Source organism: Typha angustifolia, chromosome 11, assembly GCF_048772165.1.
Source record: "Typha angustifolia cultivar Huaian chromosome 11, ASM4877216v1, whole genome shotgun sequence".
Classification (NCBI taxonomy): domain Eukaryota; kingdom Viridiplantae; phylum Streptophyta; class Magnoliopsida; order Poales; family Typhaceae; genus Typha; species Typha angustifolia.
In genome coordinates, this window is record NC_133249.1 from 8,292,698 (window position 1) to 8,318,087 (window position 25,390).

The 25,390-nt window shown below is 34.6% G+C and overlaps 1 protein-coding gene across 2 annotated transcripts in view; it reads left to right on the top strand.

Annotated features, from left to right (window-relative positions):
- Positions 1 to 3,315: 3,315 nt before the first annotated feature.
- Positions 3,316 to 25,390, top strand: part of LOC140769926 (uncharacterized) — a 54,700-nt gene continuing 32,625 nt past the window's right edge. The window contains exons 1-7 of one of the 2 annotated variants that reach the window (XM_073110831.1): positions 3,316 to 3,852; positions 7,736 to 7,788; positions 7,912 to 8,044; positions 12,813 to 12,992; positions 13,116 to 13,251; positions 18,154 to 18,488; positions 23,735 to 23,864. In XM_073110831.1, coding sequence (XP_072966932.1) covers positions 3,464 to 3,852; positions 7,736 to 7,788; positions 7,912 to 8,044; positions 12,813 to 12,992; positions 13,116 to 13,251; positions 18,154 to 18,488; positions 23,735 to 23,864 — 1,356 coding nt within the window. In that variant the 5' untranslated portion in view covers positions 3,316 to 3,463. Of the gene's footprint in view, positions 3,853 to 7,735; positions 8,045 to 12,812; positions 12,993 to 13,115; positions 13,252 to 18,153; positions 18,489 to 23,734; positions 23,865 to 25,390 lie in introns of both variants that reach the window. The other variant, XM_073110830.1, reaches the window with a different exon arrangement.

The window sequence follows — 25,390 nt, forward strand, 5'->3', positions numbered from 1 at the left end:
TCTCCTGGACCATCTTTGATATAGCCTCTTTTTGGATGAATAGGTATCGGTATGGCCTCACATTGGTTGGACCCGCCCTTGGCAAGATCTCGATGCGATGGTCTTGCGCTCTAAGTGGTGACAGTCAATGGGGTTGCTGGAACACATCTTCAAATTCCTACAAAACAACCTTTAAGTTAGCAGGTAAGGGTGTTGAGTCCTCCATATTTTGGGTCCCCTTGATGAGTTGCATGAAGAACCCGCGACACCTAGGTTTCGGCAACCCTTCTAGGGATTGTAGGGCTCCAAAAGGTTCCTTGTTTGATGCAGTTGTTAATTGGATCGGGTTGCCTTCGTATCTAAACTTCGTCGCCATGGTGGTGAAATTGAAGGTGACTGTCCAAGATTCCGTAGCCATTGCACCCCAAGCACCATGTCGGTCCCTCAAAAAGCCAATGGGTAGAAGTCAATTCGGAAGGTGTGGCATTGAATTTGCAGCTGTATCTTGCGGCATATTCCATCAGTCCTCAACACGGTGCCGTCCTCGATGATCACATCAAAGCCATTAGAAGGCTCCGATTCTAAACCCAATCGCCTAACCATCCGTAGATCCACAAAGTTGTGGGTGCTTCCTGAGTTAATAATAATTAGTGCATTTTTTTTCTTAATCATACCTTCGACCCGACAGAGTCGACTTACCGGCAAGCGAATGGAGGGAGAGTTCGGCTTGAACTTCTAGCGAGTTGTCTTCCTCGATGTGATTCATTTCTTCCACTTGCTGCCCTTTAATATATTCAATAGGATCTTCCTCAATCATCTCTTCCATGAGCATGATGGATGCAGGTTGTTTGGCACATTTGTGGCCTGGTGTGAATCGCTCGTCGCAATAGAAGCATATGCTCTTAGAACGCCGATCTTCGACCTCTACTGGTGTGAGGCGTCACCCTGTCACCCTTGGCTGTCCCTGAGAGTTAGAGCCTGTACGTGGAGGGTTTTGCCAATTAAGGTTTGGCCGAGCCCACCCCGAACATGCCACTCCCAAAACCGACGGTCTGGTGTTAACACGCGGGTCCGCAATGCTCTAATTGGGGCGGTGAGTAGCCTTCAATTCCCTTATCTTTTCTTCCATCATTTGAGTCGCTGAGAATGCCTATAGTAAGGATGTAGGATGGTTAGCCTTGACTTTCGCTTGGATATCACGACGAAGCCCGGAGATGAAAGTACTTTTAAGCGCCGAGTCCGACCACCCATGGACTCTATTGCTTATCCTTTCGAACTCCTCTTGATAGGCTCTTACCGAAGAATTTTGGGTTAGCTTTGTCAAAGTGGCTTGGAAGTCTTTATAGTCCGATGGTCCGAAACGTACACAAAGCGCATTGACGAACTCCTCCCAAGTGGCGAAGGGACGAGCTCGATGTGTTGCTTGATACCACCTCACCGCTACATCTTCAAGGTGGAATGAGACCAATAACACCTTTTGATGATTAGGTGTCTCTTGATATGTGAAGAATTGTTCCACTCTATAAATCTAATCCAACGGGTCCCCACCACTGAACTTAGGAAAATCAATTCGAACGGTGTGAAGTTGTAGCATTTGGTTGTGCCCGTTCTCACGTCCTCGATGAAGCGACCCTTGATGTTGGGCCCTTGGGTGATGAGGAAGTTCCTTCTACTCATTCTAAGGCTCCTCCTCTGGGTATAGGGCTATAGCTTCCCTTGGGTGAAAGGGAGGTAAGTCGGCGCGGCGCTCATGCGGCTCGTCGCGTTGTCTCCAAGGTGCCTCCAAGATCGGTCCTCGTTGGTTTCCCTTTCTAGGTAAGGGGGGTTCTTCATGTCTTCGATAATGCTCAGGTGTACGCTTTGGAAGGTATTCATTTCTATTTGTAAGGGTGGCTTTGATCTCCAACAAAGTTTGTGCCATAAGTGTTAGGGTTTGCGCGAGATCAGGTGGGCTTTCTGTTCGTCCTCGAGAACTATGAGGGGATGGGGATCTTGACACAGCCACGCGATCAGTCTCCACGCCTTGATCACTGACTAGCTTAGCCGCCTTGGATCTTGTGGTAGCCATAGTGGTCCGAGGAAGGTTGGCTCTGATACCAGTTGTTACGAACTGGCCTAATCCGATCCGCAATGGTTTCAAAACTTAGATCCTAGTTTGATAGCCCTTCAATAGCTGGATGGATGCTAGGGTTAGTTCTTGGTGTGAAGGGGAAGAAGTTGTTGTGGAAGAGAGAGGTTAGAGAGGAAGAAACCAACCAAAAACTTGGGCGATGAAAGAAGGAAGGTGGGAGAGAGTGCTAATAGCTAGAATCAAGAGAGAAGGAGGAGATGAGGCTAAAGCCAATTCCAGTCCAGATAAAAAAAATCTCAATTAGGGTTTCCTTCACATGTATATAGAGGCTCGCCCTAAGGACTCCATAATTAACATAAAAACATCCCAAACAACCCTAACATCCCTAACTTAACCCATACTTTCGTCGCGGTGTGCTCGAATGAATCCAATTACGTTCGAACGCGCCAATTCCGTTCTCTGTCGATGCGAACGTGATGCAGACGTTCGAACGGTGGTGTTCGAACGCACCCGTTTTCGTTCGACCGCGCCAATTCCATTCTCTGTCGATGTGAACATGATGTAGACGTTCGAACGCACCCTGGCAAAAATAGATTTTATTGATTCTACTTACTCAATTAGATAAATATGCTCATTCCCATGTACCCAATGTCTCACGTGGAGCCAATATGGATCAAATCGTATCAGAAGAACTTAATAATTATAGTGCATAAAGTTTTTAAAATAGCAGTAAAATGGATGAAGAGCTTCAACAGTAGTTAGAAATTAAATAGTAATAGTGAGAACAAAGAGGTTAAACAATGATCACAACTCTTTCCTCTATTAATAAGAGTTTTTTCTCTAAAATAATTTATGGTCTAACATCCAATGAGCAGGTATGTGTAACGTTCATTTATCAATTATCTATACTGCATTAAATTAAAATTAGAGCTGTCTATTTCTTTTTCAAAAAGTAAGGCAATAGCAAATTAGTCAGAAAATAGTAAAATTAGGTGATTTTTTTAATAAAAATATGAAACTAAGAGAAACTATTATATCAAACGTGTCGGACAATGCTTTATACACACTCACGCAGAAAACGTTTTTTTTACTTTTATCTCTGAAAGCTTTCAATTCCTATCAGGTTATCAATCAGATCAAGCAATCTAGCAGCACGACTCATGATGAAGGGAGAAGGAGGACGTGGAACCACAGGATCCGCTCACCTTTGGAAACGCTTGCTAGCCGTTGGTTCGCTATTTCCAAATCCATTTGGTTCCCCCTCAGGCCCTCACACCTGACAACCATCCTAGGAGTGGCGCGCATAACTTCTCCTTTCCAAATCCCTAAAACGTCTTTCGGTATGCTCGAAGCCTCGACCCTTTCCCTCTCCGTCTCACCCATCTCCTTCAAATTCCCTCACTTCAACTAGCCATGATATCAGTCAAATCTATCACTGCTCTCGGAGTATCCTATTCCTCCTACTCCTCCGCCAAGAACTCATCCCTCTCCACCGCTACTTGCTCCCGCTCTTCTCCTCCTGTATGCTGTTCCCTCGGATCACAGAGAGTGTCTTTTGATCCTCTAAGGATCGAAGCCAAGAAGGAATCCTCTCCGGAGAAGGAAGGAGTAGTTGCGGTAGAGAAGGAGACGAAGGATGCTGGACATAATGGTGGGACGCGGGCTAAGGAGGAGAGGAGGATACCTGGGATACACGTGCCGAGGGAGAAGTATATATCTGTGTCCAAGGGGGAGCTTCTTGATGTCATTCTTGCCTTGTTTGACTCCAAGGAAGATGCAGAGGAGTTTGCCCGTGTTGCTAGGTATGTTCTGTTGAAAAGAGTAGTATGATTGCAAAAGCTTAAGGCTTCGTTTGGTTAATGTACAAGGTTTGCCAACGATAACTTTACTTGGAACTCTTAAATGCAAATCAGGTATCGTTATAACTTTACTCACATTTTGTTTGATTACAAAATTTAGATAAAATTGTAATAATTACCTTTCATAAGTTTATATAAGGATTTGTGTTTGATTATTAAATTGTGATAAGTATGGTTAATAAGGTCATTTTAAGATGAAATGACTATAATTCCCTCATAAAAATAGTGTGAAATTGAATGGGAGAAGTTAGATAAATAGTTACAACTTGTTATGCAAAGAGGATTATTTTTGTTAGTCATTTTTAATAGATCACTAATATTTTAGACCAAAGCTAGTGCTGCAATCACAAAATCGACCCTTTTTGGAGGAGATGAGAGCGCTTGAATGTAGAAAAGCAAGTTAGATAAGGTTTTTGCATATTGGTGGAAGAAAAGGAAAGTGGAAAGAGGTTAGGTATAGATAGAGGAGAATATTTTAGTCATTTTTGCTAATAGAAATATTGCTTAGAAATGTCCATAACTTTATCATACCTCTTCACCTGTAATAAAATTTTGTGCATAACTTATCACATCATTTATTTTATAAAAGATTTGACTAAAATATACATGCTACGAGTATTGTAAAATATATATAAGGGAGAGTTTATTTATCAATGAGTAGTTCATGCATAGTTCTTATGCGTGAACTAACACCACATAAGTTTTTAGGGAAATTGGTTTTTTAGCATTGCATTGAAACAAGAGATCTCGCTTTTTTCAGAATTTCCTGTGCCAGCCTTAATGAAAAAGGATGGAACTTTTGATCACAAATTTGAGGGTGTGTATTCAATTATATAGAAAAGCTTATTTTATAACTCTTATGTCATTGTAGCTATATCTGATATCAGTAGATATGCTATATAAAGATTTAATATGATCCTTCCCAGTAGCTAAATCTTTTGTAGAAGCTAATTGCAGAACGTCGAGATTGTCATTCTTGTGTTACATTCTACTTGGCACTTGTAGTCTTCTATCACTATTTTTGACTTCCAATCATATGCATCCTCTCTTAAGATGGTTGTCTGATTCATGGTAGACAAGTTTAAGGATTTGTAGAACAATGCATTATGTTTTGTAAGTAACCCTGGCATCATAATTTCAAGTTGGGAAGAAGGTGGAATATCGCTATCATTGAGTATGCTTGTTTTATCCAATGAGATCTAACAATCTTGCAATAGAGGTTTATCTAGAATGCAACTCTTCTGTCAATGAGAGTCAGCTTTCCTACCTGAAGTCAACTTATTCCAGCTGTTTGATTAGCCATTAGATTAGTAGCATTCTATAGGCCAGGAAATAGTGTTACCAGCCTTTCACTGTTGGAAAGAACTTTTTGTTGGTAGGAGTTGTAATTCAATTGAATTTTCAGTTATTTTCCTAATTGATCTTCTATAGTTTTCTAATTGAATGTCCTATTTTCTTTCAATTGAGCCCAATAATGGTCTAGAAATCAGCTCCTGCAGAAACCGTAATTATGACATGAAAACCTGACTTGAGCCCCGCCACATAGCACTCTTTCCTTTTTTAATTTCTGTAGTGCAGTCATTCCTTCCCCTCATTGTTTCTATCCTTGCCATGCATCTATCTCTTCTTCTTCTCTTTCCCTCCATAGATCTTTTAATTTCCCTCTAGTCCCAGCCCTGTAACAATAGGGTTGCATCAAGGTTTAGTATTGAATATTTAAATTCTTATTTTCTTGGATTGGTATAAACGGATTAAATAAGGATGTTCATGATGAGATTTCATAGTGTATTTTATTGATGATGATAGTTATCATTTTAATTGATAAATTTAAGATTGGGTGGAACAAGAAGATAGAAGTATGGAGAAAAATTTAGACTTCAGGAAAATTTCAAATAATCCTACATTTATAGTTTTTTTTGTTGTCCCCTGCATCATTGCGTTCTGTAAAATCTCTTCCTTTTTAGAATATCGCATGCCATTATGTTTGCAAATAGACCTTGATCATAGGACAGGTTAGTTAAGTTTAGATGTAAAACTACGAAACCCCTAAAAAGTATAAACTCCTGCCTAATAAGTAGCTTTGATTGACTGACTAATTTTTCTGATGAGTTTCTCTAATGATGTGCCTAATGAATAAGTCTGGGATGGCATGACATGGTAAGGAAAGTAGAGGCCCTTGGTTTTGAGAAGGAGATAAGACCAGGGTCATTACAAAATGTGATGATGTAGGGGTCTAAACACAAAAAGACTAAGATATTGGAAGTTGTTTGGAACCTTCTTAAGAGTCTAAAGATTATGGAATATTGATTAAGTAGATCTATCTCTAGATATATGGAATTCAATTTTGTTAAGTCTAGATATATAGGGCATGAAAGAATTGTTGTTGATGAAGAAGTATGTCTTATTGAACCTATACGTCCACAAAAAGCAGAAACTGATGAGAACATTTCACATAAATTTGGCACAAAAGGTAAATAGAGAAGCTCTTCTAGTGACTTTTTCATGTACCCCAAATTAGAGAGAAATTTTATTACTATGGCTATAAGAGTAACCATGCTTGGAATTACAAGAAAAGATAGCATTCATTGAGCAACTACTCTTAAAAGCTTTAAGCAATTAGAAAACGGTGGTTTTTTTTATTTTTGTGTTTTAAAACTCCCTCTCAGTCTTGGGCTTGAGACATGCTCAAGAAATTGATTCGACCTAAATTAGAGGAGGCTTTTTTAAACAACAAAAAGGCTTGACGGGATTCCAATTTAGGGTCTTTTCTCCAATACTATATTGACTCACCAACTACTCTAGAAACCTAAGCTATTAGAAAATGATATTTTTTATATCTTACATTCTAGTACTTTTCTCTCACTCTTGGACTTGAGATAATTTGATATGTCCAAGAAGTGGACTTAACTTAACTCAACGGAGATTTGACATATTAGATGACGGATAGACTTGGAGGGATTTGAATTCAGAGCCTCTGTTCTAATACTATGTTTACTCACAAAGTACTTTAAGAGCATAAGCTATTAAAAAATGATAGTTTGTCTTTTTATATTCTAAGTTTCTAACACTCAACCTCACTCTTAAGCTGAGGCATTTTGATGGACCTAAGTCATGGACTTGATTTTATGGGTGAAATTTTTATATTCTAAACGACAGATAAGTCTAGTAAATTCAAATGTAGAACCTTTTATCCAATACTATATTGATTCACCAACTATTTCAAAAACTTAAGCTAGTAGAGAACAGTGATTTTTATATTTTTAATATTCTATATTCTAACGGATAGAGTAAGAGTTTAGTGAATTCGACATAAAAAGGTAGTTCATATAGAGGTTTGCTTGTGTGAAAATCAATTGAGGTAGTTTGGGCATATGTTCAAAAGTGACCTATAGAGGAGTCACTTTATTGAGGTAGGTGTGTTGATAGAGGAGATGGCATGATAAAATCTAATCTAGCAAATACCTTAAATTAGATAGGGATTGCTGGAAGAAAAGGATCAGATAGCCAACCTTGTTATTGTGTGATGGACCCACTTTTCACTACTCTCTTTTCCTTCGAAGAGAAGTCTGACAGAAACATGAAAGGAAAAGAAGCATGGAGCAAACTTGCTCCAGCACTTTGCGAGGAAAGGAGGTAACCAACAATCAAGCTTGTAGGTTTCTAAATGCTTATTTCTATTTTGCGGATTTGGAGGTTTTTCTTGGCATCTTTTTGTGTTATAATGCCTTAAATACTTCTAGTTCGCTACTTTCAATTTGCTCATCAGGCTATAGTAGATTTTGTATTTTGAAACTTGCCGCTTAAATCATCCCTGTTCAATATATAGGTGCTTAGATGCTATTCTCCATGCTGAACACAAAGTATTGCTTGAAGAGATGCGTAAGTTTTACTTGCTTACACATCACGAAGAAGACAAAGAAACTATTGAACGCTCTTCATTTGATATGGAGGAAGCTGGATCGACTGTGAATCATATGGTGTTAGATGATTTTAATTTCTCAGGGAAGGATACAACGGATAGCTGCAAAAATGCTGAAGATGATAAGACAATGGCCTTCCTGAATAGCTTGGATCTGAAAAGCCTTCTTGGATCATCTCCTTGGTTAGATTCTAATGTTCCTGTTTCTGAGTCGAGGTTAGTTGGGAATGTTGTCATTAGAGTCCTCCATTTGTCATATTAGATAAGAAAGCCATTATCACTGGTGTGCATTTACTGCTAATTGTTTGGGAGGATGATGTGGTGAATATTAGTCTTGAATCAGGATTTTGACTAGTCATACTTGTCAGAAATAATACTTATCACAGAAGCTGTAGCACTTTCCTAATAGGTTTGTTGGGTGCATGTGTATGTATATCTTTGTTCCATAGACCATTACATTGACATTTTCTACTGTGAAATCTTATTATTGCTTGCCTTACTTGAATGGACAGCTTAGAACATATGTCATTAGAGTTGGAAAGAAAAGTCCTATATGGAATCTAACACCCAAATTAACTCTAAAATAAACTGTTTCTTTCTTGTAATAGGAGTTGATGGTTCTCTATGAGACTGTTATTGCCTATAAATAAGATTGTGTGCAAGCATATGTACCTGTCTTTCAACAATAGATAATAGGTAAATAATTTATTTTAAAATTAGTAAAGTTGTTAATAATAGTGGATATTACTTGTTAATAACTGAAAACTTGAAGTACAACGACAAGAATGAGACTGAATTATAAGTTAGGGTTGCTGCATATTATTTAGTAGGGTTACAAACTTACAATACTTGAACTTTATCACAAACTGTGTATAGAATAGGATAAATTATGTCAATCCCAGGTTGGATTATTCTTATGTAACTGTTGAATAATAAAATTCAGTATGGTCAACAATTTGGTTCCTTCATAATGTCTATGTTAGATAAATTTGGAGATTGCTTCTTCTTTTCAACTCAAATATCCCTCTGTTTTGGTACTATCACTAGAATTAGAGAGGATATAGATAATCATATTGTACATTCCAACTGTACTTGAATTAGTATGATAGTACTTACTCTTGAGAATCATGATATTGTCATGGTTTAAATTCCGGACTTTAATCTCTTTTGGCCCCATCTGATCTAAAATCACCCCCAAAACCAGCAAGTTGACTTGGTTTTAAAATTTATTTTCTTCCCAGGATGGGTGTACCGACCAACATAGATGGTCGTGCTAGTCGACATGCCTCGTGTTGTGCTGAATAGTGCCAGTCCAGCACAACTGTGTGCCGGTCATTGTGCCATGTGGAACTTTTTTCTTTTGATTTTTCCTATTTTAATCAATCATTATTAAATTAACTAGTCAATTGATTATTTAGATGGCTTAGATACAATTGATGATGGTGAGACTAAAAATAATAATTATGATGGTGAGACTAGAAATAATAATTATGATGGTGATAATGATGTGACTTAGTCTGGTGGTGGTGATAATGGAGATGAGACACGCGTCTTTATTACACAATCTTCTTAAAAAGACATTATTTTTACAGGATTAGCAGGATATCACGAGAGGTGCATCCATATGATGATATGAGTTCATTATCATTTCTATTATATCAATCACACTCACCAGAGCCGCAACGCTCTTATCATATTTTATATGTATAATCTATATATGCTTATGGTGTGCTTGTGTCTATGCTAGTGTCAGTCATTCCTATACATATTTAATATCTATATGATATCATAGGAGAATTATAAAATTACTATTTGTATGAAGATTATGTGAGACGTTACAATGAGCAATGCTATTAGTAGATGAGTTTTAAAGAATATCGACAATATTTAATGTAATATTCTTGTGTTATTCTTGTGTCAACAAATGAAGTTTTTGATCCTCCTCGTAATTCTACGTTCAATTAGATATTAGTTCTAATTATTGAACTATTGTCAATTAATATTATGTGTTTAATTTTATTATGGATTATTCAATTATATTATGGAGTATTCAATCATTAATATTACTTTTAATGAATGTATCCAATTATATTATGTGTTGATAATATTTATATATAACTTTCTTTATCTTTAATAAAATATATTATATACAAAAATAATCTAAAGATAAAGCATCATAATATTGGCTTTAATCCATATATTTAAACTAAAATTTAAAGATTAACATACCGAATACCTAAAAACATCTGAGTGTGCCCATGCCGACCAACATTTATGGAAATTTCAAAAAGTTAGAGATTAATATGTCAAAATTATTCAAATTGGGTCAAAATTGGTGTAGGAACATATTAGATTAATTCCACTTGAATTAATTTGAACTTGAACTTTACAATTTTGGGTTAAAATTTCTGTATAATTAGAGATTATTTGATGATATTGTTTTCCACAATTTTTTTCACAAATTATGTAAGTTTCTAGACTTAGAAGTGGTAGGTCATTTAAGTGTAACCTAGTAGATCTATCCTCTAGCTATTCTTATACTTGGAATTTAAACAATTTTGGGGCCTAAATTGAGTGTCAATTAATGCTTGTATTCAATCATATTTCTATTTGATTATTGCTATATCTTTAACAAAATAGATATCCTACAACCAACGATACGTATATTGTATATTGATTAAAATTAATATCTAATGGAACTTAGAATGACAGGGAGGATTAAAGACTTCATTTGTCAGCATAAGAATAATATAAGAATATTGTATTCAAGGCTTCCAGTATCAGGTTTGAGATCGGCATAAGTAGTTCGGACAAACGATATGTATCGGCTCGTATCGGATCAGACATATTTTTTAATTATGTAAAATTCTAAATATTATTTTAAAATGTAGAAAGTTTTTAAAAATTTAGAAAAAATGACAAGAAAATAAGAAAATAGAAATTACTCACATATGAAGCCTAAAGACTTAAAAATTGTATGAACTGATTCAAAATTTAGAACCTTGATAAATATTGCAGCACCTGCTGTTGCTTCACCGCTTGAAGAGAAAGAGAGAGGAAATAAGAGGAACTAGAAACTGAAAAAAAACTCACTCGAGGTCACCGGAGATCTACTTGATCGCTGGTGGAAGAGGTGAGAAAGAAGTAAAAAGAGAGAGAGAGAGAGAGAGAGGGGCAGGTGGTGGTCAGATCCGACCTATTCCCACTTGTTTCTGGCGAGATCGACCGAAACTGAAAACCTTGATTGCATTAAATACTGTCGATAGTTTTCAATCATATTGATGATAATGACTTCATTTGCTAGCACACGAATAATATTAAAGTTAATTGATGGGAAAAAAAGTTAAACAAAAATGGGCTCAACATTGGCACGGATCGGCAGACACCCTTGTCGGATCGGTACACACTCGTGCTGCTCGTGCCGGTCGGCACACTCCGTGCCAGGTGTTATGCCATACCGACAGTGTTGGTCGGCACGTCATGCCAATTGGCACGACTATCGTTGCTTACAATATTATCTAGGGTTAAAAGCCCTAATGCAGACATGGATAGCTTTCTTCGAACCTAAATTATGTTGAAATACATATTAATAGGCATGCCAATGTTTCTAGTAGCATACCTAGTTGCGCCTACAACGCAACAATTTTTAGCTTATACCAAAATAGGCAGGATCAATTGAAATGGCTTAATGATAATTTATGAAATCAGTGTCAGTTTTTGGATGGATTTGTTCCAAATGTATAGAATACCCAGCCTATTGGTGACCCAATGATGAGAATTAGATTTTCATTTTTTTCTATTTTAAATGTATTTTTATCTAAAAAATTAGATTTGATTTTAGAGTGCCAAATTTTATCAACACTCCTTAAAATCTAGGAGATTTGATTTTTAGTTTGTTTTGAGGTAAGTTTGATAGGATCTAATTACTTTTTAAGTTAAAAGAGTCATAATTTAGTTATATTTAGATTAGAAAAAATCTGAATAAGATCAATTGTGATTTGATGTAATCTTCTCATCCGTATATACATGGCTGATGAGAATTCTGAAAGGAAGAGAAATGATGAAAATTTAAGAAATAATATATTCGTGGAGGGTTCCACATTTATCTCCGAAGAAAAGGATAAAAATTTGAGAAATTATATTTTCGTCTGTATTTTGTAGTAGATTCTATGCTTCATTTGTTCCCCACAATTTATGTGGATTTGAATTTCTTTCTCTTACGCCTTGGTGGGTTATTTTATATCTTTATCTATTTAGCTATGCAAGTATGAAAATGGTACTTGGAGGTAGATGAAGAGATTCATAGAGGCCAATCTTTTCTCCTTGGCGGTGGATCTAGGTAGATCATTATCTTTTTCCGTATCGGCATATTTCCTCGTCCCTAGGCCACATCACTTATTATGCCGAGGCTTTTAGATCAGTGCAATGTAGTAAGTAAACCTTGATAATAAGAAGAAACATGCTACACCCGACCTATAGAGGATTTTGTATAAAGGAAAGGTGCCATCCAGGGTTTCACTTTGTTTTGCTCAGTCTCTCTTGCCTCTTGACCTGAGAAGCTTAAAATATGATCCACTATCTTGTCTCCATCACTTAATCAAATGTCTGAGAGATGCTACACATATCTATTTCCGAAATGTTACAACATGACAACAACTATTAATACTATATTTTCATCAATCTATGTGAAGTTTTCCATCTTTTCCTGTTTTTCTTGTATTCCCCATATGCTTTTGTAATTTTTTTTTTGAATTTCTTATATCTTCACAAAGGTTTTAATAAACGAGGATGTCAAATGTGTTTGTTTTCTTGAGATGGTGTTTTTTCCCTTCTGAGATGTGTTGCTATTAAACTGCTAGTGACCCTTTTCTAACCTTTCATGCTATCTCATTCTTACGCAAAATAAGTTGGCTATTGCTATTGCATTCTTTATTGATGTTGACTAATTATTCATAACTAGCTCATGATTTGTGATACTATGCAGAGTTGCTTTTGCAACTAGTTTTCAGCGTTCTTTCATGAAACTTCTTCATGATGCTCAATTTGAAGAACTATCAGAACGGGATTTACTGTTGACTTATGCCTTAAATAGTGACTATCTATTGACACTGCCAATTTATGTTGACTGGAAAAAGGCATCTGAGTCCAAAGCAATAATTTTTAGGTGATGCATCTGAGCTTTATCTCAATGTCTATTTCACTTAGATGGGAAAATTTAATAATTCCACTTTCCAACAATTATGATTTCATCATCTCTGGGTGAATCTGATTATTTCAACGAATACAGGCGTGGATATGCAACTGAGAGACAGAAGGGCTTGCTTATAGTTGAAAAACTTGATTATCTGCAGTCAAAGCTCTTGCAGAGTATCTTCTTTAGTCTTTCTAAGCCTTTAAAGAATATTGGTGAATGGCTTAATCAGGTCAGTTGGAAGAAATCTCTTTTGACACTTCAATGTGATATTCCTTCAGAAAGTTAATGTTATTCTGCTGGGTTGCCTAATGTAGATGTCATGTTCATGCATCATGTAGCTTGATGTTTGTTATTCACATATTTTGGCTATCGCAAACATTACTAAAGCAATCCACAGCTTTCAGCATCTTCTTCCTTTAGATGGTCATTACTTTTATGCATCAAATTTGGCAGACTTTGCATCAAAATCAGTAGTGATGAGTTGGAGGCCAATTTGCAATTGAATTAGGTACTCTTTTGTTGAGGGTTGGTCTGTAGCTGTTTGTGTATATGCAAACCATGCTGTAGTTGAAGAACTCCAGATTGCTTAAGGAATACCTCAGCATACAATGATCTATATTGCAAATTTGTTTGTGTGACTAATTCCTCGCAATGAGATAGCTTGTTTTATCTTAATGTAACAGGAAAACGCATGCTCTCTGGTGTTCCAAGGTTGCAAATTAATGTTCATACTTGCTTCCAAAGAAAAAGTTCATGTTTAGGCTTAGTTTGAACTTTTGAATAGCATAGGTTTGATTACCTTTCACTACTTATTCAATTTATTTTTATTAATGCTTTTGTTCATGGAGGATTTATAATTTTATATGATGCCATGAAATATAAATGAATGGAGTAAAAGGATTACTACATTTGACCACAATTAGTTTGGAGACAGGACATTGTTATGCCAGAAATTTTATGAGAAAGTTTTCAGATCTTTCCACAAAACCTAGTAGTTTATGATTGAGTGTGAATTTAGTCGCTTTTAAAGTAAGGCAGTAAGGCCCTGTTTGGTTTGAGACTAAGCCCCAAATCCGGTTAGTTAGTCTCATTTCTTAGTTTTGATTTGGGTACCTTAAACTAATTTAAGGTAATTTGGTGTTTGGTTTTGAACTAGGTTAAGAGTATATTTATTATTTATCATGTGATGTGAAAAAGTAAAAAGAATATTGGTTTTGGAGAGAAATGGATAAGATGTAAATTTAATGGACAAAATTATCCTTTTCATGTAATGATGGTAGACATTATTATAATTTATGAATATTGTGTGGTATCTATAATAGCCATTTGTGGGCTTAAATGTAATTTTTAAATTATTTGCATGCTTATATGGTGTCTATAATAGCAATTTTCTGACTTAAGTGAATATTTCAATAGATTTGCTGCCTTGCATCTTATTTAAGCGCTGACCAGCCTTATCTCTGCATTATGTAGTAAAGAGTGCGTGCATGCAGCTTTAACCTCGCAATGACCTTGTTGTAAGTTCGCATATGGAACACAGCTATTGACTATTAAGCCCGCAAACTAAACACAAATCTTGCGATTAAGCTTGCAAATGGAACAATGCTTGGCTATTAAGGTTGCAAATTAAGTCCGCAGACTGAATACACTAGGAGAGATTAAGCTCGCAAACGGATCAATGCTTGACTATTAAGCTTGCAAATCAAGTCTGCAAAACACTAGGAGGGATTAAGCTCGCAAATGGATCAATGCTCCACTATTAAGCCCACAAATCGTCCGCAAACAGATTGATGCTCGACTATTATACCCGCAAATCATGTTCGCAAATTGAACACGTCTTACGATTAAGCCTGCAAATGGAACACAATGCTTGACTATTAAGCCCGCAAATGGATTACAATGTTTACGATTAAGCTCGCAAACTGAATATACTTCTTGCGATTAAACTTGTAAACAAAACACAATTGCTTGACTATTAAGTCCGCAAACGAAATACAATGCTTGCGATTAATCCCACAAATTGAATACAATTCTTGCGATTAAGCCCGCAAATAGAATATAGTTCTTGCGATTAAGCTTGCAAATAGAATATAGTTTTTGCGATTAAGCCCGCAAATGGAACACAATACTTGACTATTAAGCTCGTAAACGGATCACAATGCTTACGATTAAGCCCGCAAATGGAACACAGTTCTTGTGATTAAGCTTGCAAATGGAACACAGTTCTTGCAATCAAGCCTATAAATGGAACACAATGCTTGATTAGTAAATCTGCAAACGGATCACAATGCTTGCGATTAAGCCCGCAAATAGAACACAATGCTTAACTATTAAGCGCTTAAATGGTCTTACGATTAAGCCTGCAAACATAACACAGTTCTTGCAATTAAGCCCGCAAATAGAACACAATGCTTGACTATTAAGCCCACAAGCAGAACACAATATCTGCAATTAAGCCCGCAAATGGAACACAATTTGTGAGTTCTTCATGATTAAGCCCGCAAATTGCCTGGTAAGCTCACAAACATAAGACAAGTAAAAGAGTCTAAGCCAGCAAACAATGCTATTATACTACCTATTTGTTTCTGTATTACATTACAATAATTCACCATTTTGATTTACATTGTTACTAATTCATAAAAAAAATGACAATTGCATTAAATAGTTTGAAAATTTAAATAGAATTCAATACAAACATCTCAAATTGTTTTCTCCAAACACTTTAAAAAATGAATACAAAATGAATTGGTATACTAAACCAAGACTTTCCTTATCCTTTTCAACTTGCATATAATAGCCCAGCTCCAATCAAACAAACCAATCTGTGGAGTAACAAAACTAAAAATATTTTTAGTCTAGTGTAATAAATTGAGAAGACAATGACAAAAAATTATTTTCAGTCTTCATTCACACTTCTCTTTATGAATCAAATATGTATTAGTTGGATTATCATACCTTCAAATTTGCTTAAAAGAGATAAATACGTAATTCTTATTTTCATTTATATAGTATCTGCATGTCTATTTGTACAACATTTGGAACTGGATTGTCAACGACCTCCAAATCTGTTTAAAAGAGAGAAATGCATAAATGCATAGTTAACAAATAAATGCACCTTCAAATATTTATTCTTAGAATGTAATAAGACCATTGTGATACCTTCACTTTAAATTACACAATCAACACCTATCAATAAGTATATTTACCTCATTTATTTTTCAATTCACCATCTCTGATTATATCTAAAATACAAGTGAATATAAGAATAGTTATTCCTATAATAAAGACCTCATTTTGGGAATAACAAAAATAAATACCTATTCTAGAATTGATCTTATTTCTAAAGTAAATGAGGCCGAACTCTTTAAATTGAGTTTGGTTCGCATAAAAAGTTTATCAATTATCTTTATCTCTTCCTGTTGGTCACCTTTAAATAGAAAATGAAGGGGTGAAGGACAATATTTTTACTTTGGATAAATTTTAACTCTTTTAGGGATAAATACTCAATTTAATTCTCATGTTAAGCATAGTATAAATCTTGTCGTGCCTGTGAATAGTGTGTTTTGGATTCGACTAGTTCGAATAGAAAGAGGATTATAACTGGTTTAAGGAATAAATAATCTTTTTACCAAATCTTTCCATTATTAAGTTCCATAATTTCTAAATAATGATAATTACTTAATCTAATATGAAACAAATGTGTTTTCCTTGACATGTAATTAACTAGAAACAATTAAGATTCTAAGAAACAGGGAATCTCATAACTTCTTGATCTTATCTTTACCTTTCATATCTCTTCGATATTCTCAATTCTCAGCAACCAAAAGGAAGTGAGCGAATTTTGTTGATAAACAAAATTGACAACCATTAATATTGCAATAAAAAATTATTCTCATGCCGTACCTTGATGGCATTGGTTTTGCAAGTCGATGCATATAGTACCTTAAACTATAAACCTTGTGAGAGACAACGATGGTCGTGCTGACCGGCACGAATTGGCACATGGCAGGAGGAGTGCAGCATGACACCCCTTCTAGCAGCAATCTATTCGCCATCAACCACCGTCGAGCTTTTTGTCGCCGCCAACCTCATTGTTGCCCATCATTCGCATGCTTGAGCTTGCTGATCAAGGTGTTGATTGCATCCAATGCGGATGCCCTAGCTCAAGGAGGAAGAAGGGCTAGAGTGGGTTTGGTTAGGTCGGGTTGAATAAAAACTTAAGTTGAGAATTTGGGTTTGCGGCGAGTAGTGACGATGAGGTCAAAGAGTGAAGGTGAGCAGTCTCCCTCTTTTTCTCTCCCTCTCTTGCGGCATAGCCAGTGGTTAGCATGGGCCTTCCTTGTGGCATGGCCATCCTATTGAGAGAACCAAATTCCTTGAGAGTAATGTAGAAAATTTTACTTGAGCATGACAGTCCGTACTGATACTGATATGGATTTGAAAATGAAAATAAATGACTTCTCGAAACCAAAGAAAAATAAATTGAGAAGTTATCTTAGACACCATCAAAACATAGAGAAAGATCAAATTTAACTTAAAAATAAAATCAAGACAAACAATGGGAGGTCATAGCTCTTTCTTTGTCTTTTCTTTTCCTTTCTTCTCTTCTCTTTGCGCTCTCCTCTCTGCTTATAATAGTGGGGCAACACCTCATTACCTATAACTATAAGTGTGGCTAAACTACCTACAAGGCTGCAAGGATTGCCTTATATTTCTCCCACCTTGTCTTTAATACTCCTTGGAGTCCCACACCAAACCCAGACGGGTCTATGCCCTTTTGACTTTTGTGTGCTCTTTGTTCATTTAATTTAAGTTTCTTTTATAGTTCAATTCTAGTCAAACTCTTAAATGTTCCTTGAAAATTTCCTTTTCTTTTCTCATAGTCTTCCTAGTTGAGTGGTGTTGCATCCATCAATTCCATACATAGCATATCATATTCTTTAGTTGTTATTTTCTAAGTCTGAGCTGAAGCTTAATATTGTCTGCATAGTTTTGTCATTTACATGGTGAAAGTGGTGCAGTAGCTGAACATGTGATACCTATCATGTTCAGTGTATCCATTATCTGATTAATCTAAGATGGTGTTTGGTCATGTTCAGCTAATCAGACATAATTATTTAGTTCATGTCAGGCATTAAAAAGCTCAACTGGGGTGCCAGATTTGCAAATCTGGATCGAGAAGATGAAGCGTTGGCTTAAAGAGCAATATTTTCCAGAGAGTTCATTGTACTACAAAGAGAGGACTTCTGAGGGTCCGCTTGGGTCTGATCAAGTAGCAGAGAAAGACCTTCCTATTTGGATTGCTGCACAAAAGGCAGTCTCTCTTTATGAAGGACTTCTGTCACCTGTTGGACCCCGAGGTCGACTTATAAGGAAATTGCTAACATGGACTGGATTGGTTCCTTCATTACCTGAAGCATCAGTTACTCATGATACGGAGAAGAATTATTTGGAAGCTTATTTGAGGTTAGTGCTGACATACTCTCTGTTGTTATCATTCTTGTATTGACTCTCTTTTCCTGTTTTGCCTGTAGTACTTTATTTAATCTTTCAGAAGTATGAGTTGTGGAAGAGAAAAAGAAAGAATAACAATATCCTCTTAAGATAGTAAGATAATGCTTGGGTCTCACTCAGTCATTAAAGACATGACAACAATATTGCTAGATAGTACCTACGGAGAACATTTTTGAATGAGAGTTGGGTGACCTCCTTTGATCCTTTTCTAAGTACACATGACAAAACAAAGGTAATAGCAAGGATGACCGTGTCGGTGATGGCATGGCACCTAGCACAAAGTGTGCTAGTAGCACACTCTCGTGCCAATGTGGAGTCTTTTTTTTTTAAAATTTTTTTTTTCCTATTTTCATCAAATCATTATCAAATAAAGTCTTTGATCTTTTTGGTCATTTTAAGTTTAACTAGATATTAGTTTTAATTATTGAATTATTATTAGTTAATATTATGTGTTGAATGTTATTATGTGTTTAGTTATATTAAGAAGTATTCAATCATATTATGGAGTGCTCAATCATTAAAATTAGTTTTAATGATTATATTCAATTATATTATGTGTTATGTATTGAATAATATTTATATTTGACCATTACTTTATCTTTAATAAAATAGGTCATTTACATAAATAATTTTAAGATAAAATACTACAATATAGGTTTTAATACATATATTTAAACTTAACCTCTCTATCCCAAAGTTTTTATTAAAAATATGTTAAACGTGTGCCATTGGCATGCCTTGTGTCATGCCAATGGTGGCACGACACGGCACGTGCCATTGGCACACCTTATGCTGTGCTGATGGTGGCACGTCACGGCACGGCACGGCACGTGCCACCAGCATGGCCTTCATTGGATAGTAGTTTAGGAAATAACTAAATAATAAATATTGTCATGGTCATGGACACTACGTAATTGGAAGAGAGGCCCAAGAATCAAATAAAATATTTGTACAAGTGTACAACAACAAGCCACATTTGAAATTTTAGGAGACAACACTTTAGGTCTAAGAGTATATTTATACTAATTCATTTGTTTAGTGAACTGCTAATTCATTGTAATAAATAATTGACGAAGCATCAAATTTAAATTGTCATCAAGAGAGAAGTGATTAGTACTAACAATATTGTGAAAGAAATTTATAAATTTGTTAATCTCACAAGAAAAATCCAAGTTTGAAAGTGATATAGAATTTTTCTTAAGTTCTCAGCTTGTTCACCGAACTTAAGTTTCAAAGTGATTTTTGTGCAAACTATGCGATGGTGTGCCCCGCACAATAGCAATGCGTGATTTTACTGTAGCAAAGACTGAAATTGAGTTTTTTTTAATTGAATTCTTATGTTTTTAATTCTCTTCACACATTCACTTCTTATAAGTGTGACTTGATGATACATTATTTTTATAATTTATATTATTTTTCAAAATGTTTTATGTCCATGAACTTACCATTACATGCAATTGCACTAACAATTTCTCCCTTGGCAATTTTATGACAAAACACTTCCTAAACAATTTTTCAACCCAATACAATTTTCATATGATCAAGACATTCTTCTTATTTTAGATCTAAAATATTCCTGTGAAGATCAAATACAAAAACATACCCATGACACGCAATTGTGTAAGGCAAAATCAATTCGACAAAATGATAAAACAATCAATTCCTCAGATTGATTTTCTAAAGCCATAGTGTTCAGTTTAAACATATGCAAAGCTGAGTGTAAAATATATTCAACGGACTCTCCCAAGCAAAACTATCAAAAAGATATCCAATAAACTCTAAACCTTAACACATAAGTCAATGATTAATTAAAATCCATTACATGATTTTTCAAACTTTCCAATTTCGTCAATTTCATATTTTCCAAATTTAATCAAAGATGTTTTAGTCAAATAGAAGCATATTAAACTCTGATTAGAGACGTCAAAATCAATCGAAGCATCCGGAGATCAAATACGTTCATATTATGCATGATTTAAGTATTAAATTCAAAAAAGATCATATCATGTACTAATATGTTAATATATATGATCAATTTAGAAATCAAGCCAACACATAACATATGCATGAAAATAATTTAGATATATAATAGTGACTTTCACATTTATAAGGTAAGGTAACCCTTTCTTTTAATTTTTTTAAAACATGCTTCATGTAATACATATATATATATTTTCAAAAGTTTTTATCCTTTCTACTTCGTTTTCTTCACTTTGTGAAGCCACGATGAGTAAAAATTTTCTTGAATGCCCACGTCAAGGTGGTTTTCACTTTTATATTCAAGGTGGCCCTTTCCAAGTTAATTTTAATATTTTTTCCTATCATGCAATTGCAACAAGACATTGATCAATCTAGTCACTACGACAAGATAGATTTTTGCTAGAGTTTTTATATGCTGTCAACAAACTATTTAAATGCAAGAATGAAAGTTTTATCGGTGTATATGCAAATGCCATGTAAACCCTGAACCGTACAGGTTTTTGCCAGCGTTTAATTGTCAATGCTAGGCAAAAGCTCTTTCTTAGTGCTTATACACATCGGCGGTAAAACATGTTCTGGCAGTTTAAATGCCACAATAATTATGTTAGCCAGCAGAAATGGTCGCCGACAAAAATAATTTAGCCAACAATTATAAACGCCAGTTAATAATTTTACTGTCAATTAATTAAATTAGTTTAAATTGGATAGCCAACATTTATAAATGCTAGAAGAAAAAGTTGTGTTGGCATTTAGATACACGCCAGGCAAAATATATGTACTAGCATTTACAAAAAGTTAGAAGCATAACTTTAATCAATAGATTTATATTCTACAAAAGGTTTTTATTTTAACATTTAGATACACTGACAAATATTGCTTGTGCGATGTTTATTAAATGTTAGCAAAAATATTTTTCACATCATGTTTATATGTCGTAGAAGGTTTATGTGCCGACATATAGAAATATCAGCATATGTTGCTTGGCCAGCGTATAGATACTCTAGAACAATATTTGAAACTTTTTTAAATTCTAAAAATAAAGATATTAGTAGGATGAACAAATAATACATCAAATAACTTGCTAGATCAACATAATATTCAAAGGAATGAGAAATTAACTATCAAAAGAAGACGTATATGTCCAATATAGAAAAAATATATCCTCTTAACTAGTTAATATTTCATGATTGCAATTCACTTTAAATAGAAATATAACAATATTGTCTTCACAAAGAAGATATATATATATATATATATATTTAATACATAATAGAAAACCAAAAGCTTGAGATCTACGACATTACTCTACTTCATTTACCCGTTTGTTTAATTTATAGGAAAAATATGACATATAATTAGTTGCAAATTTGTAGATAAAAAAACTTATTCAATTAAAGGATATGTAAAACAAGTAACTACCATATACTAGATATGATGGCCAAGCAGTTGTTTATCCTACATCATCACCCATTTTTTTTGAAGTTCCTATAGTGCGAATTAAGTTCTCATTGGCCACAATTGCTGCTTCAACATAGACCTCCCGATTTGGATCCGATTTTGATCTAGGCTCAATCCGAACTCTCTCTCTTTTTCTCTTTCACTCTTTCCCCTCACCCTCTCTCCCTATCTCTTTCTCTCTTTCTTTCTCTTTTTCTCTCCTTACTATATAACTATTGTTTCTCTTACAGAGAAATCTAGTTCTAACGAACTTTGGCGACGTAGATCTAACTTCGGTAAACTTCGGTATATAATTTTTTAATTTATATCTTTATTTCTCTCAGTTTTTTTCATTTCTTTCACTCTCTTCTTTTTTCTTCTATTTTTTTCTTCATCTTCTTCTTCATTGCATTATGGTTTTTCTTTCTTTAGTTTAGTTTTTCTCCACTCTCTTTCTAATCTTTTCTTCTTATTTTTATTGCACCATAATTTTTTTCTTTATTTCTCTTATTTTTGGTAACCTTTTTCTAAATTTTTAGAAGTTTCCAATAATTTTAAATAATAATTAGAAGTTTATGTAATTAAAAAGTCCGATCTGATCCAGGCGACCAATATGGCCGATCCAGTTGATACATATCATTTTCTCAAAAGGCCGATCCCGATTTTGATTTTTCGAACTTTGGTCCTAACATTTCTCCACCTATGATCGTATCTGGTTCCTTGCTAAATAAATTTTTTTTTACTACTAGACGATGAGATTTTCTAATAAATAACAATTGAACTTATTTTCCACCCTATAAAAAAATTGACATTTACCACACTCATGAATAAAATAAGAATCATAGATAACATATATGCAATGTCGTACATATGAGAGAAAGTTTACATAATGACTTACTTTCCTTGAGTTGTTATGTTGAAAACTCTTCCTTTTTTATAGACGAAATTGTAGTACAATGTGTTATTAGCCAATTAAAATAAAATATAACGATTTGTTACAAATATGTATACAAGAATTCAGATATTACTTGATTTGAAGGAATTGCACGACTAGATAAGGAAGAATATACATCCTCCTCATTTGTTTCATTAGGATTATGATGTTCAATATCTGTAGATTTAGTAAGTTTTAAAAAAAATTTGGAGGGAAATTAGAGATAAATGAAATAAGATTTGAAATAGGGTAATTATTACCTTCATATGACTTGAAAAAGGGAAAAATAATTATTTTTAAGGAAAATTGAGTACATGTCATGCAAAGCAATAATTTAAAACTTTTATTATTGATAAAATAATAATATTAAATTTTATCAGCAAAATCAATAATATTTTTATTGATAAATAATAATAAATATTGTTTATTTTCCTCTGAAATTAATACCTTTTCATATTACGTAGTAGTTACACTTTAGCCTATTTTACAACCAAATATTATATTTTCTTAACTTAATTCAATGTACTTAAATTAAGACTAAGAAATGAGACTAGCCAATTAAGTTCGGGCTTAACTTCAAATCAAACAAGGCCTAAGTAACCAGTTTCTTGTTAGAAAAATGCCTTTATTGAAGTATTCAAATTATCAGATATCTCACATGATAGAATGGATTTTCTCCATATTATTGTCATTTTTTTTAACAATAGAAATACATTTGAAAGCATATTTAGGCCTTTTTTGTGTGCTTGCAAGTAATGTAATTTATTCTGCAATGAGCTTTTACATGCATAACATGATTCATCTATAACTTGTCATTCTCTTCGATTGTTAAACCATATTTTTGTAGGCCGAATTTCCTACCTAGGATAACTCTTGCTAACATATGGGAACCTGCAACAAGAGAATCGTGTGGCAACAATCTCGTGGAAATATTAAAAGCTTCTTTCACCATTTTATTTCAACAATCAACTCTTCAGGTACTTTTCCTTTTAAGCTGGAGTTTTGATGTGCATTTCTTTCAGTAGTTTTGCTTTATTAGATGAACAATGAAGCAATCCATTAGTGCAATAACAACCAAATAAGCTTTCTTTTTTCTATCTTAGAAATACAGATAAGACTTTTTGGATTAAAAGCTATCACTAATCACTGTTTTCATATAGGAGGTCCTCCTAATAGCTAGTAACCTTAGCCAAGGATTGTTGCCGGGTGCCGACATGTGGCAAGGGGTGGTCCATCTGCAACCTATAAATCAACCTTTTAGTGCTTCTTATGGGAGGAAGAAGGCGATCCTAATTGACTCCTCATTCTAATCTCATGGTTGACATGAGAATAAGTTAGGATCTGCTTTCTTTAAAGAAGATCATGAGACCCCAATGAGAATAAGCTAAGATCTTCTTTCTTTGAAGAAGATCTTCATTTACTCACAAGATTGATCGTGAGAAATAAGTTACGATCCGCTTTGGCAGATTGTAGCTTAATTCTTCTCTCATTCTAGTGTTTCGGCTGGTTTTGGGAGGAGCAGACACAGAAGAAAAGTGGAGGTGGAGGTAGAGGTTGAGGCAGAATAGAAGGGGGCAGAATAGGAGGTGGCGGAGATGGGAGGAGCGAGGAAATAATAGTGGAAGGTAAATGTGTCCATTCTCATTGTGGCATGGTAGGCATGTGTAGCAGCACATCGTGCTGTGCTAACGATTGATCGGCAAGGGCGGTGCCTATGGCACGACAATCCTTGACCCCAGCTATTGTAAAGCCTTATCTTTTCTAACTATAAAGATAATTGTCCCTTCCTTTTTTATCTAATACATCTATATGGGTAGAAATTACCATCTATTAGGGTTAATAATGACTTTTTTTTCCGTGCTTCCAACCAAAGCAGTTACATATATGTGACCTTATTGATGAATTCTTGCCCAAGGTATCCATTATCCAGTTTTCTTGTTGTTCAACCAGAGGTTCTTCATTTGCAAGGTTTTTGAAATTCTGAAGTCCTCATTTGAACAATGACTGGTAAATTTGAGCTTACAATAAAATGTTCTCAACTAGCCCCTCTAATGTTGCGCATAGTGCCTATGGCATATGGGCTTTCACCTAGCCACATAGCGCAAAGGTGGTACAAGGGCATATATATGTGGTTTAGAAATTTAATATATTAAAACTTTTATATATGATATCATCTATACGTTATGTAAGTTTTGGTTAATTAATAAAATATTGTATGTATAGTTTGGTTCGTAATAAGGTTCTAAGTATCGAAATCGGGATTGCAATCGGCTGTCCAAAAAAATAATACGTTTCGTTCGTAATGGCGGTATTGGCCGTCTGTATCAGTTTGTATATTAAAATAATTTTTAAAATACAAAAAAATTCTAAAATTAAAAAATAATAACAATAAGATATAAATATAAATTATTCACATATAAACCTAAAAATCAAAAAATAAATATTATTTTCTTAAATTTTATCTCTTTTTACCACTAACTCTCTACCTCTCATACAAATAAAA